At 32.1% G+C, this 27,484-nt stretch overlaps 2 protein-coding genes across 4 annotated transcripts; both read right to left on the reverse strand.

Annotated features, from left to right (window-relative positions):
• Positions 1-4,210: 4,210 nt before the first annotated feature.
• On the reverse strand, positions 4,211-5,091 carry LOC129289128 (uncharacterized). The gene is made up of 2 exons (XM_054925938.1): positions 4,797-5,091; positions 4,211-4,485 (listed from the first exon to the last, which is right to left on the reverse strand). The coding sequence occupies exons 1-2, from the start codon at positions 5,089-5,091 to the stop codon at positions 4,211-4,213; spliced, it is 570 nt and encodes a 189-aa protein (XP_054781913.1).
• Positions 5,092-22,927: 17,836 nt separating this feature from the next.
• On the reverse strand, positions 22,928-25,445 carry LOC129287524 (uncharacterized). Of its 3 annotated transcripts, XM_054923714.1 has the most exons (3): positions 25,200-25,445; positions 25,043-25,093; positions 23,453-23,860 (listed from the first exon to the last, which is right to left on the reverse strand). In XM_054923714.1, exons 1-3 carry the CDS (start codon positions 25,322-25,324, stop codon positions 23,728-23,730), a joined length of 309 nt encoding a protein of 102 aa, XP_054779689.1. In that variant the 5' UTR covers positions 25,325-25,445; the 3' UTR covers positions 23,453-23,727. The 3 variants fall into 3 exon arrangements, 1 of the variants encoding a protein (XP_054779689.1); XR_008587726.1 differs by lacking the exons at positions 23,453-23,860; positions 25,043-25,093 and adding an exon at positions 22,928-23,203; XR_008587727.1 differs by lacking the exon at positions 25,043-25,093.
• Positions 25,446-27,484: the final 2,039 nt, after the last annotated feature.

A 27,484-nucleotide genomic window follows, 5' to 3' on the forward strand; every position in this document is an offset into this window, starting at 1 on the left:
CTTAAGTGAATCCAATTTAATATAATATAATTTTATATTTTTTGAATTAAAGCATTCATTTTAAAAATAAATAAATGAACCTAGTTGAGAACCAATTGAATTGGAAACCAGCTCTTGGTCTGGTATAACGCTCAACCAAAATGTTAGAGCTAGTAATTGTTTGCCCAAATACGCAATTTAATTCAGCAGAGGGGAGCCTTTATTATATCCTCACTAGATATATGCAAATCATCTGAATTCAACTACGTACAGATTACACAATTTTTACGCGTCACCCCCACAAAGTGATTGAAATATTAATTATGTTCTCTCACAAATTGGTGAATGAAAATTAACATCTCCAAGAAGACAACTTTGAAAATTGAAATGATCCTGCAAAAGAAATATATATAATAGAATCTTGTTCAATCAGTCAAGTCGATCCGTTTTCTTCTACGAACATGAGAGGGTTCAGCACCATTAAATGAAAGACAGCATGAGAGATGAACAGATAAAGACGTCGAAAATAATGTATCCAAAGAAAAGTGTGGAGACTAATTAAGTTTCTCAGGAATGTAGACAGATAATAACCTGGAAAATGCATCTAGCTTCCTGTGAAAATTCAAAATAGGTACTGCATTTGTTGCAATTACGGTGGGGGCGCACACTTTCTTAATGAGCTATTTCATGTTCTCCCACATATTTTGTCGGTGAAAAGATGTTGATTCCACACACAATTACATTATTGAATATTGACCAGGTCAGTGCAGCTATTGACCAGACACGTTAATAGCACGTTCCGTGTTGGAAGTTTTTTTTTTTTTTTTTTTTAAATTACCTCGAGGAGGTTCATTTAAGTTAGGAAAAATAACAGTTATGTCTCAAAATATTAAATTAATAATAATTAAGTATTTAATAAATTTTTTTAAAAATAAGTTAAAAATATCCATCCACATTATTATAAATCCAAGAGTTTTAATAGTAAATAAGTATTTAAATATCAAATATAACTTAGATTGTATCAAAAAAATTTGTTTATGACTGTTTAAATTGACATAACTAATTCATTTTATAGAAAATTTTGTCAAATCTAAGGCAAAAAATAATTTTTTTAATGAATAACGTTCCAATTATAATTGATGGAGATAATTAAAAATACATTAATGAGTCTTTTATAAATTTAATGAAATAATCAATTGAAAATAATATAAGCACATACCTCATATATATATATATATTGAAAGTTATGTAAATGTAAAAAACCATGAATGCATGAATTAAATTATAATTTATTAGAAATCCAAGTTCCATTTTAAACATTAACATATGTTTAAACATTTTGGGAATTATTCACCTTAGTCTAAAATCCAAATTTATATTGTAAAGGTAACAATTTGCTTTAAAATATTAAATTTCAAGAAAACTTAAGTTTCAAAATTTACTCTTTAATGGAATTTGATCAGAATGATTAATAAGTGTGGACACATAATTCATGAAAATAAATAACTAAAAAGAGTGGACACACAGTCTATAAGGGTAAATAACCAATAAGCATAACTCAAAACTACAAAAACAAACGCGAACATAAAGCTCATGAAATTAAGCACAAGCACAAGTGTCAAGAAAATAAGTATGAGTACTACGCTCACAAATAACTATCCCTCCATTTCAGGTACGTTGACTATCACACCTCTTAAGCACCTTGCTAACTAAGTATATCATGGTACACCAAAGGTTAATGAGTCTACCGTTAGCAACCAGTGTTTTGATTTAGTCTTGTATTTCAAATCAAGCATGCGTGGGTCTAAAATCAACATATTATCCTTTTTCAAAATTACTCATCAAACTCAATATAAATGAATACGTCTGTATATAAATCTCAAGCATAAATCATAATAGTTAATCATCCCTTGTATATAAATCAAACATTATCAAATGAAATAATTGCTTTTAAATATTCGTTTAAACAAATTATAGTTCCAACTCTTTCTATTAAATCTATTGTAATGAAGATATTTCTAAGTACAATAGCAAATAATAAAAATGAAAGTCATAAATCAATAAGGAATAATAAATAAAAATACTCAATCATTTCTCTTGAGGGATTTCAAAAATTATATAAATAAATAATGGCCTGTGAATAAGCTCAATCAATATTAAAAAAAATAAATTTGCTAACAAATTATTGGGACACTATTCACATACTTATAGTGCCCTCAAGGCTTAAGACTCACTTTTTATAACTCCAATTGCGTTTTCCATCTTCCAAATACTCTATAATATATGATAGTATCTTAATGGACTTTATATTTGAACCAACAAGATTCCTTTCAAGAGAACTCACTCAACCAAAATTAACAATAATAATCTTGAAGTTTTAGGAACACAACTTACACATAAAGCTTTTTGTTAAACACCTACTGCATAACATTCTAAACTATTCAATCAAAATTTATAACCTTTAATTCTATTGCCTGACAAATTCCAAGTATCTAAATATAACTTCTAAAATGATAATATATCTTATGAATTATAAGCCATATAACTCTCAATAATCTAGAACTCAAATAAGATCTCATTAACTCCTTAGATAAAATCTTTCACAAAACTCAATTTGAATTAACAAATCAACGTTGCTCAAGCCCAATCATACTTCTTGTGAAATTAACAAGATTACACATAAAAAAAAAAATCAATCAAAACTCTTCTAATAAGCATTTTATTGAACATTTTGCAAGCATTCAATCTTAAACTGATATCCAAGTTCTACCTCTTCAATCTCATATCCCAAAAATTCTCATAATGTCAATATTATAACCAATAACCAAATCAAACTTGATTAGAACTCAAACCTAATCCTCATTCTCTTATTCTTAGTATTAAAAGTTTCAACTCAATTCCTCTTGGTTGTTTTTTTTTATTTATTTTTTTTGACAGCTACAGGGCAGCAGTAAAGTTCAAGAGAAGAATTGCTACTTCTTTCACACGCAAAGCTAACAAGAAGAAGATGAACTGAAGGTACCTCACCTTGGATTGTCACGACACTTGAGCAGGAAGAAGGTACAGAACTACGGCAGAACAGGGGAGGGAAGACGTAATATAACGCACGGAGAAGGAAGAACAAGAAAGCCAACAAAACTAGACCAAGTAGCAGAAATACTCAAGAGCAACACCTCAGTCCCAGTGAAATCGTTTCCCACGCATCAGCTCCCTTACACCAGCAGCGACGTCGCCGTGAATGGAGGACGAAGAAAAACGAACAGGGATGGAGACTCTGCAACGGACGGCGAGTACCCCATTGTCACCGGCGATGAGACACAGATGACGGCGAGGAAGAAACAGTCGATGGTGAGGACCAAAGGAGCAACTCGACGGAGAAGAGAAAAGGAAGAGAAAAAAAAGAAAAAAAAATCAGACGCACTCTCCCTCGCTCTCCCTGCGCGCGCTTCTGGTGTTCGAATGGCAGAGGAGAATTCAAAAAAAAAAAGTGATCCTAATAACTATTTGAAAAAATTTCAGAAAAGGGCACAAAAAAGACAATTTTTTCATAATTTAAAATAAAAAAAATAAATTTTTTCTCAATAAAATTCAAACTCTAAAGCATCAAGAAAGTTATTAACATAATTTCTACGTACTATAAAACTAATTTAAATAAAATATTAATTAAAAGAAATCTTTTTATTTAATTTAAAATTTGAGATCATCGTATAGACTCTGCATGGTAATCAAATCAAATATATCTTTACATTCATATCTGTTATGTGTGTGTATTTATTCTTTTATAGAACAAGATTGATTATATAAGAAGAATCACATATAAGGACTTGGCAAGAAATTGCATACAAGAATTAATAACAAATCTCATTCAAGAAAAAAACAAGTTTATATTTCTATTTTATTAACAATTAATTTCATGTTGATCTTTATCTATGAATAAATTTCTTGCTAAATCTTTGGATGTGATTCTCTCTTGCTTACATAGTCAAAAATAACATGCTCCTAAAAAACTTTACAAAATGAAAGAAATAGTTGATAGATACTTATTGATGGTACCTCACGAAGTGTCTTTGAAATTTTATGTTTCATCCAAGTAATATCTCGAGCTGTTAAAGCTTGGTTGTTCTCAAGGTTCACATTGATTTTGTTGTCTTGTGACAAATAATATAGAGAACAAAGACAAAGTTACACTGAGCCAAATGCAATGGGGCATCTCCATTATGATCTCTCTCGTTCACAATTTCGGGGCAGATCTTGGGTTTCCCAATAAGTAATTGACCATCTTGGCTTGTCCGTTCATTTCTGCCATGTGTAGAATGTTACGACCTTTATTATTGAGCCAAAGTCCAGCATCAAACCAGTCCAGTTCGAGAAATTTTTCCACCACCTGAACATGACCCATTTTACTGGAAAAGTGAACTGGAAGATTGCCCTTTGAATTTCGTTGAAAAGCAATCATCTTAGACTTGGTTAACATTATACGAAAACCTTCCACATCACCAGCATATGCTGCTTAATGAAGGGGGGTGTTGCCCTTTTCATCTGTTTGATACATGAATTCTTCATTCAGATTCACTATCCTTTGCAATAGAACTGCACTTAATTAAAAGCAAGAAAATATACTAGAAGTGAACGTGAAACAAACCCAAAAGGTGTGCATGCGTATTAACAAATTAGTATATTGTTAAGAACCGTGATTTTGTTTTGACACGGCAGCATGAATTGGACAGTCTTCGTTTGAAATGGCATCTACTGAGCTAAATGGAATTTGCAAGAGGCGTTCAAGAATCTCCACATTCCCTACCAGGACTGCCAAATACCTTGGTGATTTAATTTACAACCATGGTGGGAGTTCCAAGTCGAATAACAAGCCTTCTGATCACTAGTAGTATGTTCATCACTTAAAAGGACATTAACTCCTTCGAGATGCTTACACAGAACAGCTTCGTGAAAAGCTGTGTTCCCATAATTATTCTGTGATGTTATACACTTCCCTATATCATTCAATTCAATCAATCCAGATTGAATGATCTCTTTACATTTGGAGAGAATGACTTTCATTGCTTCAATCTTTTTAGCCCTGGCAGCAACATGAAGTGGAGTGTCTCCTTTCATGTTTCTCTTATTCAAAAGCACCGGAAAGTGTTGAGCAATCAGCTCTACAACTTCCACTTTCCCAAATTCAGCAGCAACATGAAGTAACAAATCACTCCGTGGAGTAACATGATTGAAATTTTTGGACAAATCAAGTTTATTTTGTATACATACCTTCTCCAATACGTCAAAGAAGTTATCTATATCTGTATCTGTAGTAACCCTGATAAAATAAAATAAATATATATATATATATATGATAATTTGTTTAAGTGTGTTTATATTAGTTAGGAGTGTTGGTGTAGTGAAAACCATGCAAATAATCTATCTATTTGATCCCAAGTTTGAATCCGGATAGGGACCAAGGAGTTGTATTTTTTTTTTTTAACTTTATAAAATTACCATGCAAATAATCTATCTATTTGACCCCAAATAATCAATCAATTTTTTCTCTCTTTTTCTAGCCTTCTTTGAACGTTCTGAGGAGTAGAGAGTTGGATAGCTGGTACTAAACCCTTGCCATGTCTCCCGTCGATCTCTGCCTTCTCCCTTCTCAACTACTGGTCGTGCAACTGTTCGTGCGAGTCACCGTCGCGAGTGTGCCTGCCGCCATTAAGTCTGCCACTGCTGTGAGTTCTTCCTCTGTTTCACTGCCATTTCTCTTCTCGTTTTCTGTGAGATTGTGGCAAGTACGTGGGCATCTTCTCCTTCCTTCTCTTAAATTTTTGTTCACTGTGGCTGTTAGTAGAGCTCAGAGGTTCCATTCACCGCTGCACTAGTTTGGGCCTGTTGTGCGGTGGGAGTTGATTAGTGGCTGTGGGAGGTTCATTTTTGTTGGCTGACACTCTTCCCCTGCACCCGCTGTTGTTCCTTCCTCCCAGTGTATGCAAATGTTAATGGAGGGTATTTGGAGGAGGAGAGATTTAGTTGACAATAGAAAGGTGAATTCTTTAATTCTAAGAATTTTAAGTTAGTGGATAACATTCTAACTAATTTTTTCAATTAAAATTTCCTTTATTAAAATATTATGTTTCTCTGCAAATTATTTTAATAACAATAATGTGATTTTTGGAATTGTTGATTAAAATTACTTTATTTTGACAAAATTACTTTACTAGATTTGAAATATTAGTTAATCAATAAACATATGTTTGAATTTTGATTATGAGATTTTATTTTATTAAATATTGAATTGATACAGAAAATTATTCATACAAGTTTAACATTGAAAATAAAAATTTTATTTAATAGTGATTATTTTCTCGCATGTTTGAAATGCATTTGAAAGAGATTTTATACAGAATACTAGTAACTAACGGTAGTTTCATTAAATAAATAAATCGTATCATATGTAGATCTTTACATGCATGCTCTGTTAAATAAATACATATATACACATATTATTTTGTAGAACAATATCAATTATAGAATCAAAGATGAAAATACTTGATAAAAGGAAGAAATAGTTTATATATATACTTATCAGTGTTACCTCATGATGTGCATTAGAATGTTACACTTCATCCAAACAATACCTAGAGCTGTTAAACCTTTGTATTCTCAAGGTTCACATTGATTCTTTTGTCTCGTGACAAATGGCATAGAGACCAAACACACAGTTTTGCTGAAGCCAAATGTTGTGGGGTATCTCTATTATGGTCTCTTTCATTCACAGTTTCAAGACGGATCTTTGGGTTTCCCAATAAGTATTTCACCATCTTGTTTTATCCACTCATTGCTGCCAAGTGAAGAATGATACGACCTTCATTATTGAGCTGAAGTCCAACATCAAACCATTCTAGTTTCAGAAATCTTTTGACCACCTTAACATGACCCATTTTACAGGCAAGATGACTTTCAATATTTTATTAAATTTATTAGTTTTTTTAATGTAATTGAAAGTCATTTATTTAATTTTTTTTTTAGCAAAAATGTGACTAAGGGGATGATTGTATGTGAAAATGGGCTTAAAAATGTGTTAGAAATTAGTGGATCAATTCTAGCATTAATTCTAAATTTTATGCATATAGGAAGGCCCAATTTAGGGACCCAAAGATGAAAATTCTGAAGCCCAAGTTAAAAGAATTAAATCTAAAAAGAAAATCTAAACAATTCATGATAATTTAATTATGTAGAATTTTGGAAGATCCTATTTACAAAGGAGGTTCTACTGAAATTTCTACAAAACTATTAAATTTTCAATATAATGATTTCTATTAAGTATGTTATAATTTTCAATACAAATTCAATTATGTTCAAAAATGAAAAGATTTTTAAATTTTGGACTTAAGGGATGTGTGATATGGTTCACATCTCATGCCAGTCACCCTCTATTTTTAGAGCGTGACAGAATGACCTAAAGTTAAAGGGTTTAAAAACTCATGATTGCCATATTTTAATGGAGAATTTTATTTTAGTGGCTATACATGGTATTTTACCCAATAATGTGTGAGGTACAATTATAAAACTATGTTACTTCTTTAGGTGCCTTTGTAGTAAAATAATTAATCTTGACAAATTACTAAAGTTTCAAACCTGAATTGTGCAAACATTATGTGAGTTACAGATATTTTTCTCTCCTGTATTTTTTAATATTATGGTCCACCTAACCGTTCACTTGGTTAGGGAGGTATAATTATGCGGCCCTACTTATTTGATGTGAATATACCCTTTTGAGCATAATATGAAAGTATTGAAAGGGTATGTGAAAAGTCAGAGTTGATCAAAAGGTTACATTATCGAACGATATATTAATGAATATGCTATTCACTTCTGTAGTCAATACTTAAATAATTCAAGGGATGTTGATGATGAAGCTACAGAATGGACAATGGGAAGAAAAGTTATCATTATCTCAAGTGACTAATGGGAAAACGTACACCTATTTGTGTTGTACAATTCTTCAGAGATTGATGAATATGCAAAAATTCATAAGGCAGAGCTAAAAAGTCAGCACCATCATTGATTAGAGAGTTGGATCATCAAATTGCACAGTAAATAGTTCATTCACTAGTTGAAAGAGCATATCAAAGAGAAGTACAATGCTGATCCTGATTCAATTCCTGATAGATTAAGATGGCTAGCACAAGATATGAGCAAACATGTCTTCTCTTACATGAGCTATACTAGCAATGGGTACAAGTTCTACACGAAGGAGCATGATGACTAAAGCATGATGCAAAATGGTGAATCTACCATAGGTGATAGCATGCACATTTCCAGTACAAAAAGATAAAAAACCCATTCATGCAAAAATGCATTAATTCAAGGTAATTAAGCACGTTTGAGAGTTAGATTATGTAACATCTTGGACTTTAACTTTGGGAATTTTCATTATTTATAAGGGTATTTTACCCATTATTTTAAGGAAACTTATATAGCTAATGGATCTTTGGATAGCCTTAAAAGAGGGCTAGATTAAAGTATGAGCGGGCCATGGCATACAGAGAGATTCAAATCAAGTGTGGAATTCTCTGCACCATGCACCACGATGTATGTGCAAAATCTCCACTTATCAAATTGCGACATTTAACTCAAAATTAGAGAAACAGAGATATCAAGAGGAAGCAACGAAAGGAGCTCGTGGTTTGTTAGGGCATGATCTTTGGACCACTTTGGAAGTATTTGAAGCTTAAATCATCATTTGGGTAAGCTTTCCTTTCCTTCTCCTCTCCATTTTATGCAAAAATTCTAACTTTAGGGCATCTAAGCACTTGTTTTCGATTATGGTTGAGTAATGGACGAACCTATTATCTTAAATAAGGTCTTAAGGAATTAAGTCAAGCTTCTAAACCTATATTTATAGATTACATAGAGATTTGAAATTTTTGGTGAGGTTTTAGATGAATCCTGAGTAGAAATTGGATGATTTAGAGCAATATGGGTAATGTACTGGTGCTATTTATGTATTAGGATGTTGGATAGGATTAATATAGTATGTTAGAAGGATTATTGGGGTTAAATTGAGGTTTTGAGCATAATGGGTATCCCTAGTTGTATTGTATATGGGGTGATTAGTGAGAGGATTTGACAATAGTTTAATTATGTAAACTAATCTCGATTGAGCATTGTGATACTAGTAGATGTATGTGGAGCTGTTGATAGATCACAATAATCCTTTTAGTGACAAAATGGTTAAGGTAATCGAGCTGTCTAATCTCCTTTTTTGTATATTTGGATGGCAGCGTGTTCAATTTAGAAGGTATGTTTTGGTTTAATACTAGCCTATTATTAATATGAAATTATGATTTTGAAGTTATGTAAAGTAAAATGAAAACTTGTTCTTATGCATAAATTACTTGTGAAATTTTATAGTTTAGGTGGAAATGTGAATTGTGCTAAATGATATCTTATGGATATATGTTGGATATATTAAGCATGTTTAGCATGATCATTGTGAAAGGATAGGAGTTCACCCTAGTATGTTGTCAGGACATTGTTTAAAAATTTATATAATACACTAGTACCATAGAGGCCCCGGTGCTCAATATTATATTATTTAGAAGTCTCAATACTATAAGTGGTAGATTGGACATTGACACCCCTAATGTTTATAAAAAGTGAGAATCTATGGTCCACAGTGAGAGAAGGCACTCTTGGCCAGAGTTTCCTTCTACTAATGATATGTTTGGACTAGTCCAGTCATATAGGCTTGGTTCTATCAAATTGTTAGCCCATAAATTTAGTCAGAAGACATAAAGAGGGTATAAGGTAGTGTGTTGATCATACATATCATACTATGACCATATGTGTAGATTTATGAGACATGTTATATGGTTTACTATGCCACTTCACATATGCATGAGTTGTTCTCACACATGAGTAGTTGATTAGACTATTTGATTACTAAGTCCTCAACTCACCCTGTGGTTACATTTTACAAGTAAAGGCTCTGATAAGGGCAAGAAAAAGGAGGGTACAATCGAGTATCAAGGGGACTAACTTACAATTGTATGCCCTTTTATTTATTTTTGGGTCTTTAATGAATATTATATGCATATGCCAACTTAGGGAAAAAAACACACACATACACACACAGAGTTTTGTGTTGCATTTGTATGATTTCTATAGTGCCTATAGGTATCTTGGCCTGGGATTGGTGTATCTGCACTATGATGGCTATTAGAGGTTGAGATACTACTGCAAGTGTTAATTTTGTAATGATTCACATGTTTGATTGGCCATTAGAGTGTTTAGAAATTGTTATCCCTTGTGAAATTTCTATTAGAATTAGGATTTTGGTAGCCAAATCTTGTATGGACTATTATGGTTGTGATTTGAATGTTTGAATAGGTTATTTGCAGTCCATTTAAGTTAGTTTAAGTGGTTTTGCAATTATTGGCACTTGGTTTAGGGTTTTGGGTACCTTGGTTGTGATTTTGAAAGAAAATGAGTCATTTTGGGTTCAGGTGTCTAAATCTCTTTTGACTTAGTTTTGAGTATGGAACCGGTGCCAATAGCTGGGTGGCTCTAAAAGTTATGTGTGGACCCTTGAATTGCTTAAATTGGATGTCAAATGGCAAAATGTAGCGCTCTTTGAAAGTTGGCTCAAAGAGCTATGCATAGCGGTGCAATGTCCATCGCACTGTGGCGCAAGGCACAGAGAAGGGTCGTTCCCCTCTATGCAGTTGGCCACGATAGATGATGCACTGCACTGCGGCGCACTGTGCCTATAAGGTTAGAAATATTTTATTTTATATATTGTAGCCGATGAGTTTATTATGCTTCTGTTGGCTTATTTAATTAGTTTTAAACTATGGTTTGAGCTTAAACAATATTCTAAAAGGGTTTTCTTAGGATCCCATTTTTTCTCAAATATTCTTTAAACCCTTGTGTTATGATAACCATTTGTCTTGGGAGTTAAACTAATTCCAGTTATCATAATAGTGTTTCATGTTTGGTGTTTTGTGTGTTTGGCAACGTCAGGGATGCTATTACAGATTACATCTCCTTTCAAGCTCCAATCTTCGGTTGCAAGTGGGTTGAATATAAGAATAGGGTAGATGTTAATCACTCTAGGTTGATTAGGTGAATCTGAATAAAAAAGGGTTCATAGAGGATCCTTTCATTTTTCCTTCCTAAGCCAAAAAAGTTTTTTATGTCTATAATCCAACTGATAAGAAATGGTCTATTGTTTTTTAGAGTAACAAGGAAGTTGAAGAAATGGAAGATGCAAAAAATGAGCAAAGCTGAAGAAATGATGAGGTTGAAGTTGATCCATTTCATAGGACATCATTTGAAAATGATGATAGTGTAGACAGTATTGAAGATAATGCTTTCTACGTAAGATGTGATGATAATGAGGGAATTTGGATTTTTAAAAGGGTGAAATCAATTTAACAAAAGAAGAAGGTTGTTCAAGTGAAGAAGAAATTAGTTAAAAAAGTAATTAAAATAAGAAAAAGAAAAAGAACAATATAAATAAGTAGTAATGTTATTATTGACTTATTAAAGAAAGTTCACATGTTATTATTATTTTAATTGTTTTTGACTTATTCTTTTTTTATTTATTTAACCTTGATTATTATTGCTTTCATAGGTAAATGGCTACTAAGTATGATCATCTTGACAGTAGCTTTAGATCCAGTAGTCTAAGTAGGCAAAATGATGATCCAACTAAGAAGAAGGCTAACCTTAATAGGCAGGAAGAACAATTAAAGAGGGGGTTGGTTGTGATGTAAGAAGTTACTAAAGCAAAAAATGAAGCAAGAAAGTTTATTGTCAAGTGGAATAATAAGAATCAAGAAGCTGACAATCATAACTTTATTAGTTATATTGGCATGGCAGTGAAGTCCTCAGTGCCTATTACTTTGAAATCTTAGAAGAATGCAATTATTGCAATGAGGGATGCAGTATGGAAAACTTTAACAGTAAGATACTATCATTTTTCTTATTTTTTAAAACTTGTTTGCAATCATTTGTTTAAATTGACATGTTTGTCTTGCAATTAGGATTTGAGATCGAGGAGAGCCACAAGAAGTTTGTTCTATAGAAAGCTAGGATAGCCTGAAGATCTTTTAGAAGTTTCGTTACCCATAAATTCTTAGTGAACCCTAACATAGAGGGTATCGAAGATACAGTTCCTTCCTTCATTTTGACAATTGTAAGTGAGGATGGATTGGAAAGCTTTTTCAACTCACGCTGCAAGCCAGAGTTTAAGGTAATATTAATGTTATTTTACTTATGTATTATTTCTTTTGTTGTTACCTCCGTTTTATATTAATTGACTTGTCATGTTTTATATTTTTTCAAAGGCATTAAGCACAAAAAATAAAGAGTTGGTGAAGAAGAATTAATATACCTATAAGGCTGGACACAAGGGATATGCAGGCATTGAAAAGGGCTTGATTGAGAAAGAGCAAGTGTTGGAAGGTTCTATGTCCTGTGGTAAGATTTGGGTTGAGGCTCGAAAAAATAAAGAAGACAATATTAACAACTCAAAAACAAAAGCGATTGTTAAAACAATAGTAAGTATTAATGATATATTGATATAATGTTATTAATTTTTACTTATTCACTTTGCTTTTTTTGTTTCATAGGAGACTTTGACTTAAGAGGCATTAGCAGGCACTCAAACTATTGATGAGGATATATTAGAGAAGGCATTAGGGAATATTGACCATCCCAATCGTGTTCGAGGCGTCGGTTTTGGAGTCACAAGAAAAGATTACTTTAGAGAAGGTTGCTTCTTCTGCTAAGATCCACGAGTTGAGGCAAGAGCTAGTGAAATAAAAGTAACAAATACTAGCACAATCATAATAGATAAAAGAACAATCTAGACTCATAGACATGCTATTGAACCGATATAAGTTAGGGTTCCACTGGACAACGGTAACCCTAGTGTGAATGATAGTTGCATAATCTCATCTTAGCTCTTACATGAGGTATTATTATTCATTTTACTATAATCCTCTACATAATACTATTTTTATTGTTCATATTACATAATTTTTTTCTTTTTTTAATTTATCTAGAGTGAGGCCGGCGTTGATTGTTTGGCAGAAGACAAACATATAGTTGCATTGGGGTGCATGTATAACATTACTAGGCAAGTGATGCTTCACAATGAACACATCCCTGAAGGGATAGTGAAAGTCTCTTTGAAGATACTTGGGGATCCTAATTATGATCTAACCTACCCTACTCCAGATGCAAGGACAGTAGTAGATATAGTGCTCAGCTTTGTTGCATGGCCGGTTTGTCTTCTTCATATTTTAGCACCATCTCCAAAGGTATATTTGTTAAAGTCATAATTGAAAATCAACTTCTTTTGCATTTTTTGTAGTTGATATCTAACTATCTTATATGTTGGAAAAATTAGCTTGTTGATAAGTCAATGGGAAAGAAAACAATAGAGGCTATGAAAGCATTCACTACTAAGCAGAAGAGGGGAAATGATAAAAAGAGCTCTGACAAATCTAAGGAGTCCATCACAATCTTCCAAAAGACATTGGTTCTCCCTCAAGCCCATCTACTTAAAGTTGCTCAGCCTCAAGCCTTTAAGTGTCAAGTCGTACCTAATAAAAATTGACAATTGCTTTAAACCTATGCCGAGATGTAAGGAGTGTTGTACTCCCTTTCCATACGGACATGTATGTTGATCCACAGTTTTTTAACCAAGTCAACAATGAGATGTTGAATGATTTGTTCAACCATGCAAAGGCTACCACTACTATATGTAACTTATTTAAGGTATGTTTTTGAAACCTTTCATTAAATGTTTAGCTACACACACACACACACACTTACATACACACACAGACACACACTATTTTTAATCATTTATTGTGCTATTTATTTTAACATTTAAGAAACCTCTACACTACCATACTTGCTAGAAGAGATATAGCACGGAGGATTATATTTGTCAGTCCTCATACAATCTCTCCTTATGGCCATGACATAATGAATCCTAAGCAAGGACTAAAAATATCTCAGAAGCTTTGGAAGTACTTCCAGCAACAAGGTGCCAATAAGAACACAATATTCATAGCACCTTATTATGAAAGGTAAGCTACTTTACGATGCTTCACTTTAATTTATTCAAAATTTAATTATTCATATGACACTTCCTGATTGTAATTTTTATCATAGGAGACACTAAATCTTACTTGTGATCAATCCAACTTTAAGAGGGTGTGGTACCTTAACCCTCTAACAGACCACATATTGTGGAAATGGTTAATTAGTAAGTTGATTTTTTTTTGCATATATGTATGTAATTTGTTCTTTTTGTATGAATATTTCTCATGTCAAGTTTTCTATTTCACGTTAAGGCCATTATCATGTATCGTACTAATGTTGATCAACAATTTTGACAACTAGTAAAAGGCAGCGGTTGGTTGATACAACAGCATCACGAACAGTTGTCAAAGTTCTTGTATTTATCATTAATTATGTTAGCAATGTCACTATATGTCACTATATAGGTCATGTTATATTATTAATTAACTATTCAGTTTTTTTATCCTTTGTATTATTGTACTACCCAGAGCAAGCAGACAAAGTTAGGGATTATAGGTACGCTGTCATGAAATTAATGAAAGACATAATCCAACATGCTCCATGTAACAGCGCTTTGCTCACCTCGCCTCCCCGAGGTCTTTTGCGGCACTGGACACTCTCCCCCCAGGCCCCACAACAGGGCGACCCCACCCCTTACGGTAAGCATCAGGAGACAAAGGCTTTCCCGCAGTAGTGTGCAGGATTATTCCCCTTGCGGAGAGCCTCCCCAGGTTCGATCCTCCAACCTCTCCTACATAACAAAGTTGAGGCTGAACCTGGTACCATTGAGTCATCCGCTCACCCCGCCTCCCCGAGATCTTTTGCGGCACTGGACACTCTCCCCCTAGGCCCCACAACAGGGCGACCCTACCCCTTTCAGTGAGCATCAGGAGACAAAGGCTTCCCCACAGTAGTGTGCGGATTATTCCCCTTGCAGAGAGCCTCCCTAGGTTCGATCCTCCAACCTCTCCTACATAACAAAGTTGAGGCTGAACTTGGTACCATTGAGTCACAACCAAAATTCTTTTGAATGATATTATATATTGTCTTCCTATTCAGTAATATTATTTTAGTTTTTATCAATAAACATGATTTTAATTTGTTGTTGTTCTTGTTGCATACAATACTACAAGGATACATACTGTGACACATATACTCATGCTCGAATGGAATAAGTCCTTGAAGAGTTAGCACATGGTATTTTTGAAGCATGGTTTAGTTTTAACAGCTAGCAGCAGTGATAGTTAGGAAACTTAAGTAAATTTCAGGATTTGGAGTTTATGTTTTAGCTACTAGTTGGTTTAATTTAAGCACTTCAAGTTCTATATAAGTTTTTATAAGAATTGATTGTACATTTATGTATATATGTGACTATTATTGGCTGGAATTTGCATCTGGGCGCTGGAATATCATTTTGTAATCAACAATGTAGGGGGTTGCTAGAAATGCAGTCTACTTATTGCAAAAATTTAGGTCATGATATTCAACGGTTATGAGCAAAAAAATCATTGAATATGATAACCAATAATACAATAAAAACTATTCAGCCATTGTGTCACAGAATCACTAAATAATTACATATTCAATGATTATAAGTGAATAACCGTTGAATAATAACAAACTATTTAGTAGTTTTTAATCTAGGACCGTTGAATATTATATCTCGCAATTTCTCATTTCCAAATTGTAAAAATTTATTCAACAATTTTGGATTATAAAAACTGTTGAATAAAGGATTTTAAAATATTTAGCGTCAGATTACTCAAAGGGTTCATAACTGATAAATAGTAAGGAAAATAACCGTTTTATATTTTCTTTTTTTATAGTATTGTTTATCAATACTTAAAAATTATATCAAGGTACATTTCTCTCAAAAAATTAAAAACAATTATCCCAATCAAAACACTTATATATATATATATATATATATGTTGTTCATTGTAAAAGTTTGAAATTTTATACTTTTTAAATATTACATAACAAAATTTTTTATAGTTATTTGATTAATCGTCACGTGAGATATTCTTTGAATGTCACCCACCACATCCGACACCATTATGGTGCCAGCAGCAGGTCTTTGGTGACCCATTGGCCTTAGAGGGCTCTTAAATATAGTAAATGACGTTAGAGATTTTCGATTGTCGTTCTCCCCATATAATGCTTGCCCACGCATACATATTAATATAAATATGTATTTTATCAACCACTACGAAAACTTCCAAACTTGAAGTCTTTTTCTAACCTACAACACGCTGTAGTCAAATTATTCCCTCAGTTCAGTGCAAAAATTAGGTGTCCACTGGAGTGACTTTTTACAAAACAACAAATAGTGTTACAATATTGCAACCTTGTGGTCGAAAAACTGCAGTTTTGTTTGAATAATAAAAATGGGAGTTTTGTTAATCATGCATGCATATTAAGACCTTATCTCATGTATATGAACCAAATTCTGAGTACATGTCCTCTGATAGGGTTGGATTTTGGTTAAGTTGATAATAAGTCTCACGTAAAATGGATGAATATTCGGGTTTTTTTTTTGTTAAAAAATTGACGGATAAATATTCTTTGCTTACTTTTTTAATATATAATTATTTTAACATGAACACGTGCATTAAAATTTGTTAGTCACTTAGATTTATTTTTCAAAACATAACAATGGTATTTCCAAAAAGTACGATTTGATTTATGAAACAAAAATTTAATTACATAAAAAAGTGTTACATAACTTACTGTTCTCATTTCAAGATTGATCAACGTTGCAATTAAAATAAGATAGTTTATATATTTAAATTCTTTTAAAAAATTGTATACTTAGTTTGTATACTTAAGATGCTTGTTTATTTATTAATAAACTTATGTTGTTACTATTATTAAAACTCTATAATATCCATATATTATGATTTGATTGGATACAAATATATTAAATATAAAAGACTAAATAGTTAAATAATTTTCTTAAATTATTTATTGTATTTGATTAGATTTAATTAATGAGACAAGTCAATTAACAATCAATAATTAAGTTATATATTGGAGGGCAAGAAATTCTTACATGTAATTATTTTTAATAACATTATTTTTGGAATAGAGAGCATCTTGAATTTTATATATTTTCTCTTTCTATCATCATTAATTACAAAATTAATTTATATTTACAGTCATATGGCATGAAATGTTTTATTGGACAAAGGATGGATTACACAATGCATTGGATTTATACAAGAATTTCTCATTAAATGGCACAGCCGATATTATTTTCCAGCAAAATAGTCCTGAAGAAGACTCGAGGCTTATGAAGCCTTTTATATCTCACTTCCAACAAAGAGGCCAAGCATTTCAATTCCAACAAGGTTCGGGGAAGAAGTAAAGCGCTTTGATTGGATGAAAAGAAGGCTAAAAAATGTGTGTGATGCTTAATGGAAGAAACAGTGTATGAGGAGAACGAATATTTTGTATATTTCAAAGTGGACCATTTTAAAATTGCAAGAAAGGTTAAATTCTTTAGTTGTCGGACCATTACTACAAATGTAATGGTTGAGATCACCTGTCCCCGTTTGGAATTTTGACATTAAAAAGAAAAAAAAATTGCACGCACTAATTCCTATCATGGAATGGGGTTTTGATTAGGTTGATGATACATGTACATATATATATATATATATATATATGGGTCTCACGATGGAGGAATAAGGAATTTATTTTCTTTCCTTTTCTGTCGATCATTCTCTGATGGGTGATTGACAGTGGGTGTGTTAATGAAAAGGCAGGTACGTATGGAGAACTCATAATTTATATGAATGATGGTATGGAAATGCAGGTAAATCTGCTCGATTGAATTAAACTAATATCTTGATTAGTTTAATAAAATAACTAGCTTGTCATGATTTGACTATAATTTAAACTATTAACACTCTAGAATCAGTGTCTTGACTAGTTAAGAGTAAAAAAAAAATTGTAAAAGGTGAAGATGACATTGTATGTCCGTGTAACACACTTATCTCTTTAACAAAAGGATTCAAAATAAACAAGATAGGCCATTTTGCTCATTCATTAGAGGAAGCATGACACGATGTTTATGAATTCTCAACACTATATCCATGCGTATCCAATTCATCTATAGGCTAATAAAATATAAGTCACACGGAGCATATACAACACAATATATATGGATGCACAAGATGTTGTTCATGGATTCTTAACACAATTAAAATATATAGCCACATAGAGCATGTATAATATAATATTCATAGGTGTATAACACGATATTTATAGATTCTCAACGCAATGTCCATAAGCATCCAATTGATCTGTAGGTTAATTAAAATAGTCATGCAAAGCATGTACAACATAATGTCTATAAGTCTACAACACGATGTTCATAAATTTTCAACACAATATCCATGCGTGCTTAGTTGATCAATAGGTTTAATAAACATATACAAGTTATACAGACAATATACAACACAATGTTCATGAATGTATATCATGATGCTCATGAATTTTTAATTAAATGTCCATATGTGTCAAGTTGATTAAGAATAAAATTATACTTTCACCTTAAAGAAAAATTGCAACAAAGATGTAGTGCATTTTCAAAACACCTGCAGTGCAATTTTTTCTTTTAGGATCTTTAGCACGATTGTCCCTTTCTTTTAATCATTACTATTAGTTCTGTCTCTGTCTAGGTGTCTACCCAGGAACCGGCCTATGGCATGGACTAGTCAACCCTCCAAAACCAGTAAAAAGTGAATCCATCAATAACTTATCAGAATTGGTGAAAGCTGGTCTTTAAAAAAAAAATCTCAATAACCCAAAATTGTATTATGTTATATTTTTACTTGTCTTATTGTTGGTTTTTCTTTAGGGTTATACACATATTTGAGAATCTATTGTTGGTAAAAAAAAATCTATTAATACTTTTAGTTAATAATAAAAGCTCATGTTGGTTTGATACTTTGATTAGACAATTATTGTAACATGCTTGACGATTTTGATCATTTATAATTGATAACAATTAGTTTTATGAAAATGTTGGTGCAAGTGACTACAATTTTAATATATATGATAAGAATATAATTGAATAGTGTCTAAAATATTTTTATTGTTCATACATAACATTTAAATTTTATTATTTTAATTGATGCAAGTTAAATCACAATTTGATCATGATTGAGTGAATCAATATTCTATTGATTCAATATCGGTTCTGACAAAATGTTAGTCTCTGCCATGTGTGGTTTATGATTTGCTTGGAAGAAAGTGGGCAAATAAAAAATTATTATAGGCCAATAAAATTAATTTTATTATTTATAGGTCTAAGGTCCTATGGGTGTAGAGAGTCTTTCCCCTGCTTTGGTTCTCTTTTTGCATGAATCGATGAGTGCTTAAACTTGATCAAGTTAATCTTAGTTAAATTTTAATATTTAGGTCACTTGGTTTTTCATTAATATATGAGCTTGTTAATATGTGTTTTGTGAGTCTGTTTATGTGGTTGGGATTGTAAATTTTTCTTTGTTATTTGTTCTGATCTTGCGTATACCTGAGTTACAAGAGGATTTGAATACAATGAAGGTGGTTTGGCTAGAGTTTTTCCCCTTGAAATTAAGTGATTCTTATTGTGAAATTTGATTGACAAAATAAGTTAATTATTTTCTATGATGAAGCTTGGGAAAATCAAGAAGTTGGCTTAATGATGTATAGGTTAGAATTTGAACATGCTAGGTAAAATTTTAAAATTTTTAGATTAGTTTGGTCTTGAGGAACAAGGGAATCTGAAAAAAAAAACTTTATTATACTTGATGACATTTATGATATTGAATTAAAGGGGTCACAAGATCAATTGTGGTTGTGTAAGGTAAGAAATTGTTAAGTTTCGAATAAAGCGTATTTTGTGAAGAATTATTGACGAGCCTTAAGGATAAATCATTTATTGGTTATTAAGGGAAGGAGGTATGGTAAAGATGAATACATCATTATAGGTGGGAGAAATGAACGAAAAGAATATAAATTTTAAATACAGATGGTAAGTTAAAGACAAATAAGGATTGAGGACTTTGAATATGTTCTAGATTACATATTGGGTTCACGAATGTTAGTTAGAAATATATTGATTGGATTTGTTTTTATTAAAGAAAGTTATTTATTCTTTTGGTCTAGGTAATAACGTAGCTAAAAGAAAATGGAGAGGTATTTAAAAAGCACATGTTATTAATTTGGGAATTATCAGGTACGTGGATCGCATCCCAACTAATTTTTTTTAATCAAAATTTCCTTTACTAGAAGACTACATTTTTCTGGAAATCATTTTAATAGCATTAATGCGGTTATTGGATATTTGTTGATTAACATTTCTTTATTTTGAGAAATTAGCTTTACAAAATTTGAAATGTTATTTGATCAATCAAGTCAAGTTTGAACTTTGATTATGAGATTTTTATTTTATCAAATATTGGATTGATACAGAGAATGATTCATGCGAGTTCGACGTTGAAAATTTTTCTTTATTCAATAAATGCAAGCATGAGCATCGGATATGAAATTTGATTCTGAAAAGTTTTAATGCTTAAAAGTATTCATGCGAGTTTGATTTTGAGAATGAGAACTGTATCTTGAAAGTGATGATTTTCTTGCATGTTTGAAAATGGTTTTAAAAGGGGGACTTTGTACAGAACATTAGTTGCTAACGGCAGTTCCGTTAGCCCTTGGCGCGCCATGGTACACCTAGCTAGCAGGGTGTTCATAGGAGGTGCTAGCCTCGTGCGATGGCCAACGCACATGGAACGGAGGGATGGTTATTCGTGAGCATCGTACTCACGTTTGTTTCGTGCCTTCAAGCTGCGTTTGGTTAGCATTACCTTCGTGGACTGTGTGTCCACGTTTGTTTCGTGGCTTCGGCTGCGTTTGGTTACTTACCCTCGTGAATTGTGTGTCCACGTTTGTCTTCGTGGCAAGAGCCGCATTTGGTTATCCACCCTCGTGGACTTTATGTCCACGTTTGTTAATTATTCTGATAAGTCCCTGTAGTATGAATTTGATTATTTGATTATTTTACATTCCATTGGTTTTTTTTTAGTTACTGAATTATTTATAATTATTTATTTTATTTCTTGTAATTAAGTGATAATAATATTTGGTATGATATTTTAATAGTTCAAGATTTTATTTAAACTTTATGAAATTCTTTTATTTTTGAAATTTATTAAATTTTTTTATGAAAATCGTTGTTTCTTTGAATTGCATAATTGTTTCAAACTTTTCTTTTATTTATGTTCAATTATTTATTATTGAGACATTATTCACTAAAAAAGATATTTTGGTCTCAGATGGTATAGTTGAACTCATGACTCATGATATCTACTGAGGAGTTTTATTGCTGAATTGAAGTAGAAGAATTATTTTAGTCAAATCCTAATTTGATGAAAAATTTAAACTTTATACCTACGATGGCGTCTAGCTTTAGGTGCTCCACGTAGACTACAGGTAGGATCATCACATTTTTTTTAAAATTGAATATCTGATTTATTATTGTATCAATTTCTAATTACTCTATTAGTGTGTTTAACGTATTAATTTCAGAGTTTCTCCAATCACGGCTTAAGGGATATGAGTTTTGTGCCCATATCCCATGCCGGTCACACCTGATTTGGGGTGTGACAACTTATATATTTAAATTTTATTGGTTTTAATTAATAAGTATGTCATCTCTTCTATTCATATATGATTCATTTAATTCTTCAAGAGCTAATGATAGAGCATTTTAGTTTATTTATAATGTTTTATGATTCTTGGTTCCAAGATTTAGTGAGCATATTATATTGTACTATTCTCTTTCCAATCTTTTTATATATATTGCTTAAGTTTATTCATTTTATTCTTTTAAATTTTATTATCATTGGGATGTTATTCACACTAAACCACCTGCTGAACATTGAGAGTCTATTATTGACTAGAAGTGGAGGTGCTAAGGATTGAAATTTTTTTTTAATGTAATGTTTTAATTATGAGATCTTATTTTATAAATTTATTTTTAGGTGCTTTATATAGTCTGTGGCTAGATTGTTTATGTTGTTATATATTTTGTCCACTGGCTGGAAGGAGTTTTGCTCCTGATTGATTTGATATTTTGATTTAAACATATTATAGAATTTTTACGAGCTCTATTTATAGGGAAGGTTCTGCTAAAATTTTCATAAAAAAATGCTGAAACTTTTATTATAGGTGAAAATTATTAAAGGTGTTAGAAATTTCAATATAAATTTAATTATGTTTTAGAAATAAAGATTAACTAATAGATTAAAGTTTCCTTGACCACGTCTTAAGGGATGTCTGTTTGTGCATATATCCCGTGCCTGTAATGTCTAATTTTGGGATGAAATAAATTGAGCAAATTCCACTTGAAATTTGGTCCACTCAACGCGTCACCCAATATCAGTATTGGAGCAACAAGTTGAAGCCCTTCCTTTAAGTATTCAATGGAAATCATATTGTGCAAACTCGTGCCAATGAAAGTTATAGGAGATAAGCAGCCATTTACGGCACCATACTACTTTATCTCAGGAGCAATTAGCAGTTGAGCATACAAATGCACATGAAACAAATCATGGAATCCAATTTCAGCAAGACCAACTAATTGATGCCTACTTAATACACCAATATTGAAATCTTTAAAATTGTCACACCCCAATACTCATGGTGTGACCGATGCAAAATATGAAATAAACTCATATTCCATAAGCTTCAATTATCCAAATATTAAACTATAATAGTGATAGATATTTATATTGATCAATAAATCATATAATATATACATATATAATTATAAATTTCATAAACTCTTAAATATTCGGTAAAAATTTTGGCAAAGTCTCCCCTGTAATTAGAACGTCCCAAAATTTTTATAGCCAATAAACCTGTCAACAAATCCAGAAGATGAGCTTAACTCTACACCAGTAGATTACATGATAACAAAAATAAGACCAGAACTTAACTACGGTATACGTGGAGCACTAACTACCATTGTATAATATAATGACTATTTACATTAAATTAAACGATTGAAGCATGCTTCCACTGTCCAAAATGCAATAGAGCCCCCAACGATTAGCAGGAGGTGCAGTGTCAACTACATTATCTGAGATCAAAAATTTTTTTTCATAAATAACGTCCCAACAATAAATAATAGAATATAAATAAAATGAAAAGTTTGAAATAGTCATGCAAGTTAAAGAAACAAAACTTTCCGTAAAAATTGAATAAATTTCATAATAAAATGTCTCTATAAATATTCAAGTAAATCTCAAATCATTTAACTATCGTAGCAAATGATAATATCACTTGATTTCAAGAAAGCACATAAATGAAATAAATATTTATAAACAAATTATTGAAAAAAAATCAATGGAATATAAAATCATCAAATAATTGAATTCATAATTATAGGGACTTATCAAAACAATTAACAGATGTGGACGCACAGTCCACGAGGGTAAATAACCAAATGCGGCTTATGCCATAAAAACAAATGTGGACACACAATCCACGAGGATAAATAACCAAACACAGCCAAAGCCACGAAACAAATGTGGACACACAGTCCATGAGGGTAATGTTAATCAAATGTGGCTTGAAACCACGAAACAAATATGAGTATGATGCTCACGAATAACCATCCCTTTGTTCCACGTGTGTTAGCCATCGCATGGGGCTAGCACCTCTTATAAACACCCTGCTAGCTAGATGTACCATGGCACGCCAAAGGCTAACTGAACTTCCATTAGCAACCAGTGTTCTGTATAAAGTCCCTTTTAAATCCACTTTCAAACATGCGAGAAGATTATCATTGGTAAAAATATAATTTTCATTTTCAATGTCAAACTTGCATGAATCGTTTTTCCATAGCAATTCAATAATTTTCAGAATGAAATCCCATAATCAAAGTCCAAACTTGTATTTATTGAATAATTGACATTTCAAAAGTGCTAAAGGCAATTTCATAAAATAAAGAAGTTTAATTAACAAAATTATCTAGTACTCACATTGTTGTTATAAAATGATTTGCATAAAAATGTATTATTTTAGTAAAGAAAATTTTATAAAAAAATTAGTTGGGACGATATCCACTTACCTAAAATACTTCCCAAAATTTATAACTTACTCCTTATCCCTTTTATCAAGATCCTCTTTCTCTAGACACCATATGAAATATAATAGGGTCTTAATAGACTTTTAATAAGTTCAATAAGACTTTATTTCAAAGTAACATATCAAACATTTAACTATAATAAATTTAAAGCCTTAGAACCAAGATTTACACATAAAGTAACAATAGCTAAATACTCAATTAAAATGAAATTTCCTCTTTAGCCTTTTGTCAAATGCTTATTGTGCATCATTTCAACCATTCAATTGAGCTTTTTAACATTCAAATCTCTTGCTCAATCATTAATCAACAACCATACAACTCCCAAGAAATCCACTAATTACACACTAGCTCCATAATTATCAAATTTTTAGATAATACTCATGGTAATTCACAATTAAATAGTATCTAAACCAAACATACTTCTTATAAGAATTAATGAAATTTCATAAACTTCGAAATCAAGCAAAGTTCCTTCCATCAAACATTTTGTCAAACACCTTACATGCCTTCATGCTCAACTATAATACAAGCTTCCTCATTTCCTTAAAATTTTTATCAATACCTAAATTTCCAAGCTTCCCATTTTTTTTCCTTCAACACAAGCCAATTGAGATCAAAGAAAATTAAATCTAATTCTTCTTCTATAGTAATCTACATAAGAGAAATTATCTATCGACAATCATGCTCTTAAATTCAAGTTCAGCTTGGTTAAACTCATGTATTCCCTTCTATCACGCACAGTAGCAGCAAAAATAAAGAAACATCACAGCTAAGCCAAATATCACACAGACAAAATAGCAAAGAGGTAGGGGATTTGAAGCTCCACACCTTAAATCAATTATAGTAGAATAGGAAAGGAGGAAGAATGAATTCGCTGCACTGAACAGGGGAAGAAGAAAGGAACCTCTTACACTAACTCACAGCAATAAAAATCAAAGAAGAGACAGCATCTATCGGTTATAGGAGGAAGAGAAATTGAGGTTACCTCACGCCTATAACTGAGGAGGAAGAGAAGTTCAAGATGACGCACCACGCATCACTGTCAGCCACGAAGTAGAGAAGAGGTAAAGAACGGCCAAACAAGGGAGTGAACCCAGCGATCTCCCACATCCAGATGCGAAATAGCGACGCGAACAGAGGAAGCCGATGGCAAAGATCTAGGAAGCAAGTCGATAGTGAAGAGCAGAAATGCAAACTGATAGTAAAGAATCAGGGGAGCTCATGTCGATGAAGAAAGGAGAGAAATTGAGGAAAAAATGAAATGATCTGTCTCGAGTAGGAAGAATATAAATTCTGACCAAAAAGGAAAATTAGGAAAACTACAAGATATGACACAAGGAAAAATTACAAGAATGAGCCCAAAATTTTTTATAGTTTAAAACAAAATAAAATCAAACTTTTGCTCAATGAAAATCAAACTCTAGACCTTCAAAAAGTTACTAAAGTAAATTTCATTAAACCACCACTCTCCACTTTTTATAAAACTATTTTAAATAAAAATATCAATTAAAAAACATTTAATTTAAAATTTTGGTCATTACAAAAATCTTCAAAGATAGCAAGGATTAGGAACTCCATTGGATGTTCATAAAAAACTATGTATGGTAGGAGAGGTAAAAAGCAACTCTATGTAACATATTGTGGAAGAGCAATGAACAAAGAAGGAAGTACTAGGATCAAAGACTATTTGAACACTCAAACTAGGTGAATTTTGTTGCTCAACTTCAATCACATCAATAATCACAGTTATAACACTTAAAGTAGCACCATAAAAATAATTGCCCATATTAAGACATTGATTCCCAAATGCAATCTGCTCAATAATTCCTTCCTCATAGTCCCAATTCTCAATAATGCTAAGCTCAAGCAATAAATTATATCCTCTACAAACAATGACCTTGTCCTCAAAGACAAATGATAGTGAATCACACGGTCGAAAAAAAAAATTGCATTAACCAGCACCTTGTATTTGATATTGAAATTCAACTTGAGAATAGAAGATAAGCATATAACAAGGAACATATGAAGATAGTGGTACCTCTATAAATACATAAAAAAGTAGCTGTGTTGGAATTTTTGGAATGAAATCAGATACTGCATGAATCAATGCAAGTTGACTTGTAGAAGCCAAATTATGTGCAAGAGCAATGACTAATGAAGCGACTGGTTAACAATCTCCCAATGCCACTACTATCGAAAGTGCAAAGGTGAATCCTAAAAGGGAACCGATTGAAGAAAGAAGTAAAGCTCATGGTCGGATATGGAATTAAAGCCCCAAGGTCTGACAATCCATTGGATGAAAATGTTACCTCATGCATATGGTTTAGAGCAAGATAATTGATGGTAGAATTATCAACAATGAGGAACTCAGCTTCACGAGTCAGCAATGCAGAATCTGCTTGGACAATGGTGTCTTTAACAGCAACTAAACATTACGAGAGCACAACAGAGTTTGTATCAGCAAGATTGGTAAAAATTGAGTTCTTCTCCACTAACCTAGGGTCGTTGATCATCAGTGGGTTATTGTCGTCTCTACCACACAAGGCATGAGATAGTGACACAATAGAGGCATTATCTGTTGTGTGTGTGTCAAAAGTCCCACATTGACTAAATCAAGGACTCTCCTAGTGTATAAATACTAAGGAATAAAGTGGGCTAGTAAAATGGGCTTGGAGGAGAAGTGGGCTCGTGCACATGAGACGAGCCAACTCAGGGTTACTTTTATCAGATTATTTTTCACAAAATAATTAAATAAATAATTATTTTTAGCTTACCCAAAAGACCTCAAATTTTGCTGTTTAAATTTGAATTTAAAGCCTTGGTAGTTTTTTAGGCATTAAACCACTTCTGAAAATTGATTTTGTAACTTAATGTCTTAAACATATTTGTCTACCAACGTCTCCACATTAATGGTGTTTTATATATGTGTAACCGAAGCCTTAATCCGGTGATTATGAGCCAACGTTCATGTCTTCATCTTCAAGCGATATATAGCCATGGGTGCAAACAAAGAAAACAACCAGCCTCTTGAGTTTTTAGGATAATTCTCTTCTCCCTCTACCTTCTACTATCGTGTTCATCTAGGTTCCTTTTTTGTTTTTGCTGTTTTAGTTCCTTGCTTTGCAAGAAGTGCTTGTTTAATCCTAGAGAACTACCGGTCTATCGTCCTGATATGCTGAAATAGTTCTTGAGGACAGTGTCCTTCTGGGCACGACTCAAGCAATTTGTCGTTCGTCGTTCATATCTACACTACCGGTGCCACTAACAATC

Source organism: Prosopis cineraria, unplaced genomic scaffold (assembly GCF_029017545.1).
Source record: "Prosopis cineraria cultivar Desert tree isolate PC_DT_omini unplaced genomic scaffold, ASM2901754v1 PC12, whole genome shotgun sequence".
Lineage (NCBI taxonomy): Eukaryota > Viridiplantae > Streptophyta > Magnoliopsida > Fabales > Fabaceae > Prosopis > Prosopis cineraria.

Excerpts from the sequence above, each read along its gene's own strand:
- LOC129289128 (XM_054925938.1), bottom strand. The coding sequence starts at position 5,091 with ATGAAAGGAGACACTCCACTTCATGTTGCTGCCAGGGCTAAAAAGATT. Across the intron at positions 4,486-4,796 it reads TTGTAAATTAAATCACCAAG|CATATGCTGGTGATGTGGAA; the intron begins GTATTTGGCAGT and ends TTCATTAAGCAG.
- LOC129287524 (XM_054923714.1), bottom strand. The coding sequence starts at position 25,324 with ATGTGGGAGATCGCTGGGTTCACTCCCTTGTTTGGCCGTTCTTTACCT. Across the intron at positions 25,094-25,199 it reads TCCTCAGTTATAGGCGTGAG|TGCAGCGAATTCATTCTTCC; the intron begins GTAACCTCAATT and ends TCCCCTGTTCAG. Across the intron at positions 23,861-25,042 it reads TCTACTATAATTGATTTAAG|AACACTGGTTGCTAATGGAA; the intron begins GTGTGGAGCTTC and ends GACTTTATACAG.